The sequence below is a fragment of the Nerophis lumbriciformis genome, linkage group LG30 (assembly GCF_033978685.3).
Source record: "Nerophis lumbriciformis linkage group LG30, RoL_Nlum_v2.1, whole genome shotgun sequence".
NCBI classification, from domain to species: domain Eukaryota; kingdom Metazoa; phylum Chordata; class Actinopteri; order Syngnathiformes; family Syngnathidae; genus Nerophis; species Nerophis lumbriciformis.
The window spans coordinates 390,001-395,000 of NC_084577.2; the positions used below are offsets into that span (position 1 = coordinate 390,001).

General features: G+C 46.4%; 1 protein-coding gene across 2 annotated transcripts in view; it reads right to left on the reverse strand.

Annotated features, from left to right (window-relative positions):
* Positions 1–5,000, reverse strand: part of numbl (NUMB like endocytic adaptor protein) — a 189,002-nt gene that overhangs the window by 2,764 nt on the left and 181,238 nt on the right. For both annotated transcript variants that reach the window (XM_061925340.2, XM_061925339.2), the window contains exons 7-9: positions 3,458–3,727; positions 2,989–3,168; positions 1–2,918 (exon numbers count right to left, since the gene is read on the reverse strand). The exon at positions 1–2,918 is cut by the window's left edge and continues 2,764 nt beyond it. In XM_061925340.2, the coding sequence (XP_061781324.1) occupies positions 1,873–2,918; positions 2,989–3,168; positions 3,458–3,727 (1,496 nt within the window). In that variant the 3' untranslated portion in view covers positions 1–1,872. The remainder of the gene's footprint in view (positions 2,919–2,988; positions 3,169–3,457; positions 3,728–5,000) is intronic.

The following is a 5,000-nucleotide window of genomic DNA, read 5'->3' on the forward strand; positions in this document are numbered from 1 at the left end:
TTCTTTAGATCCAGCAAATTACTCCATTTTTCTTTCGTTATTAATACGACTGCAGCGTGCGTCTCTTCTATCTAGTCCAGGGGTGTCAAACTCGTTTTAGATGGGGGGGGCAACATGGAGAAAAATCTACTCCCAAATGGGCCGGACTGGTAAAATCACAGCACGATAACTTAAAAATAAAGACTACTTCAGATTGTTTTCTTTGTTTTAAAATAGAAAAAGCACATTCTGAAAATGTACAAATCATAATGTTGTTGGTTTGTTTTTTTACCTTTATTTGTCGTTATTTATACTTTTTAAATAGATTATGTGATAATGTTCATCAGTCTACTTATTGGTGTTCATTTTTAATCTATCAAGATAAAAAAATGATATCAAAATCAAATTACAGGATGTTATTTATGTAGTTTGCTCATGTGGTTTATTTTTTTTTACATATGTAGCATCATCTACAAAGATACAAAGAATTGCTATTGTGACATCTAGTGGACGGATTTAGAACAGCAGTTTCTTTCATTCAAAAATTTCGGCTCATTTTTATACTTTGCAAACTCATCCGGGCCGTACGTTTGACACCCCTGATCTAGTCTGTCAGTGCGAACACAGCACATCTCTCTCTTTATGTCTCTGCTGCTCACTCAGGCACAATTTGCCCTCCTCTTCCTGCCCTGCTGATGTTATTTTTCACAAATATCTTTGCCTTATTGCAATAATTTTAGTGGTTTTGTTTATACTATAAAATAACCCTGTGTTTACTTTCTATTGGTCGCTACCAAAATTCGCAGTAGCAAAAGCAGAACAAACAGGCAACATAGAAGAGGACGCACAAGAGAAGAGAAGGATGTTGATCTTGGGACAATATTTTTTAAATGAAAATCCCAAACTAAAAAAAGATTGGGAAAAAATGTAACGCAAACTTGAAATCTACTCAGCGAGCTGGAGGTGGATTCGATCTCAATAAAGTAACCACTTGATTATCCTCTTTCTGTACCACGTCACAGTTCACGGAGCCATGACTCGGAAGGCATCGGTATTCCCCACAGGGTTCGACCTGTTTTTGGAGCCAATTATCGGGGACAAATATACTCTTAACGCACCTCAGACCACAGGAAAATCTTCTAGGACGATCTTATAAGACACGAGATGATCGGGTGTTTGCGGTCTTTGGTCGGAAGGGGGAAATTCGGGACAAAAACAGCCCAATTGTGGACGAGTTGAGGACATAAACGGGGTGGACTTAAACGGGTTCCACTGTATTGGACCTCTTTTTTCCTGCTCTTTTTTTAAAAGTTCAACTGAAATAAATATATGTGATAAAAAATATCTTAATGAATCCCTTTAAAGATTTGAAGTAAATATAACATCAAAATAAAGTACAATAAATAAAATAATTTTGGCAACAAATCCCTACTAATAATAAGCGAGTCCTTTAGGGAACATACAATCAAGCATCAATCTGGTGTTCAGTCCATCCAAGAATGCTTCGTTTTCTTTGCTTCTTTCCAGAACAAATACTGCCACAATCAGTCCGTGGGATTGGAATGTATCCGAGTCACCTTTTAAAGAAAGCAACCATTGACCGTGTTGCCAAGTGACAACACTCGTCAGAAGTCAAGGGACTTGCAGCTGGTAAAGAAAGTAAAGCCAGAGTGCAGATATGAAAGCAGGAAAGAGCGGCGAGATTTTCATCATCACATCACATGATGTTTTTTTAGAGACGTCTTCCAAAGGGCAACCCAGCAATCCGTAAAGAAAGGAATATCATTGTGATGTAGATGCTTCAGTAAGAGCTCTTAGGGCTGGACGCTTGGCCTCATTTCAGGACTAAAGTAGAAAGTTGAGCTTTCTCCTTCGTAACTGCAGAGCTCTCACTTAAAGCTCAATCTCAAAAGTCTTTTGCAGGTTGTTCGAAAACGGGTTGGCTGCTGCTGCTGCCGGAGTCTTGCTTCCAGGTGCCTGGGCTGCTGGTTTGGTCTCAAGCGCAGCCCACTTGGCCTCGAAACGGTCGTCATCTTTGGGATTACCGGTCACAGGGGCGGTCAGGTGGCTGCCCTCCGGTGGCCAACTGCTGGTACTGCTAGAGGTTCCATTGGGAAGGGCTGCTGTGGTGCCGCTGTGTGGTGGGAGACCATTTATGGCTGTTGAAAGGGGAGGAGTAGAGGAGAAAGGTGTGCAAAACCCACCCGTGGCACCAACTGCACAAGGTGCTCCTGAGTAAGAATGGTGGGTGCCCACTTTAGGCCCTCCGACGCCAGAGCCAATAGCACCTCCAGTGTTGGAAGAGCCTGAAGCCGTGCAGAAGACATTGGCCACCATTTGCGATGGAGTGATTCCCACCACGGGTACGCTAACATTAGGGTAGGTCATACTGTTGGCCAAGCCTGGGATGTACGTTTGCATGGGAACAAACGTCGGTTGGACAGGCTGACTAGGGAAGATCCCGACAGGAGCTGTAGTGGCATCGAAGGCCAAAGGAAAAGGCTGCATGGAGCTGGGGATGGAGCCTCGGTGCCCAGGGTGGGAGGGCTGCATCATTGGGGCTCCTGACATACTTGGACCAGACATTGTGGGGATGGACATAGAAGGCAAAGACATAGGAGGGCTAGAAATTGGAGGGCCGGGTATCAGGGGGACCGATGATATGGAAATTGGTGGAAGACACATTGGGGCAGGAGCTGAGGGGCCCGCTATGAGGGGTTTGATTGACACAGAAGCCTGACTGGATACAGATGGTGGCCCCGGGATGGTGGGGATGCTGGGGCCCGGTGGGGGCGTCTGCTGAGCCTTGACTGCCTTGGAGACTTCTTCTAGCCATCTTTCTGCCTCGGACGGCGTCCGTTTGTGTCCACTCTGCATCACCACGGAGACAGCAGGAGGAGAGTGGAGCGGAGGATCCGGCTGAACCCAAGATGGTGTAGCTATGAGGGGAAAAAGTAGAGCATTTAGAGCACTGAAACAGAACTCTACTGGGAGATGCTTGCTAATTACCCTGCATCGGTGCTGGTGGTGGGGGCAAAGCTGCGGGCACAACGCAGGTTGGCAGGCCACCCGCAGATGAACAGGGGTTGGAGAAAGGATCCTCAGAAGGCTTGGTGAAGGAGGCGTTGATCTGACAACACAGGGCATTGATGTCTCCCTCCCCTGGCAAGCACATGTCCATCTCCAGTACTAGCAGGAAAGGTACACATGAAGAAAGATGGGGAGAGGAGAAGGAATTTAAGGAAGCGTGTGGGCTGGAGCCTATCCCAGTTCATTTTGGACCAGAGGTACACCCTGTCCAGTCAACCTAACATTATACTGGGAGAAAACCTACACAAACAAGCAAGCCCTAACCACATTTCTACGGTGCTGTCCTGTTTCTTTGCATGGACTACAAACACTATGACTGACCTTCCCAAGAGCATTTAACAACTGAAACATGAGCAGAAAATAATAAAAAACTAATGTTTCAACTCACCAGGGTTCTTGGTCTCAAAGTCCGTTTTGCGTTGCAGTGTGGATGGCAGGTCATTGAGACGGAGTGACAGCTGCCTCTTGAAGGGGGAGTTTTTCTGACTGAGAGCTGGGAATCCTCGGAATGATCCTTGACGTACCAGTTGCTCGATTGGCGCATGGCGGCGGGGGATTGCGTGAGGCCCACCAGGTTCCGGCCGTTCCATCGGGGATGCTGCACCCTCGGGCGGGGAAGCAGTACCAGGGGGCAGGGCAGCATGAACTGAAGGCTGGTCTGGAGGAAAGAGAAGTGTAAATTCTTGGCCATAACCAAAAATGAGGAAACCGAAACACAGAAATAAATTATTATACAAATGATTATTACCATTGCAGTTATGGTTATGCCTGGGTACTAACCTCACTAAAATCAAGACATTGCAAATGCAGAAACTAATATTTACTCTTCAAAGAATAAAACAATCATAAAAGGTATGGAAATATTTATTTACCACTGGTATTACAAAAAAATTGATATATTTTACAATAATGAAATAATATTAGATAAGCCAAATACTAAATGGCGCCAGACAATGAGTCAACGCGCTCCAAAGAGTCAAGAAGAAGTATAGAGTGGGTTGTTCCACTGCAGCAAAACTAGACAGTGATTGGATAAAGCTAGGCTTTTTCCCACCCATCGGACGTTCAGCGTCTCTGGGAATCTATGGACAGTGGGCTGGCCTGGACACTGGGATGAATGGATGATCTGTCGGAGGCTGAATTCCTTTTCTGATTGACAGCGAAATGAGCAAATCCTCAAATCTTGAAATGTAAACCACCGTTGGAGCATTTTTCAAGTTTCATTCTGTTGTCTGAGGTTGAGTCTTGTTCACGAGTGAGGGAAGAGTGGATCGTGAGATCGATAGGCGGATCGGTGCGCCGTCTTCAGTAATGCGGAAGCTGTATCGATCCGTTGTGGTGAAGAAGGAGCTGAGCCGGAAGGCTAAGCTCTCAATTTACCGGTCGATCTACGTTCCCATCCTCACCTATGGTCATGAGCTTTGGGTTATGACCGAAAGGACAAGATCACGGGTACAAGCGGCCGAAATTAGTTTCCTCCGCCGGGAGGAGCTCAAAGTAAAGCTGCTGCTCCTCCACATCGAGAGGAGCCAGATGAGGTGGTTTGGGCATCTGGTCAGGATGCCAACCGAACACCTCCCTTGGGAGGTGTTTAGGGCACGTCCGACCGGTAGGAGGCCACGGGTAAGACCCAGGACACGTTGGGAAGACTATGTCTCCCGGCTGGTCCGGGAACGCATCGGGATCCCCCGGGAAGAGCTGGACGAAGTGGCTGGGGAGAGGGGAGTCTGAGTTTCCCTGCTTAGGCTGCTGCCCCCGTGACCAGACCTCGGATAAGCTGAAGAAGATGGATGGATGGATGTTTGAGGTTGACATGAAGAATTTTAGCATTCTTTCGGTGACCTTTTCTTCATTTGAAAACAACTTGCAACACATACTCGTGTTTCGCGTGCTTCTTGCTTACGTCATCACAACATCCTGTTTCTTCCTAA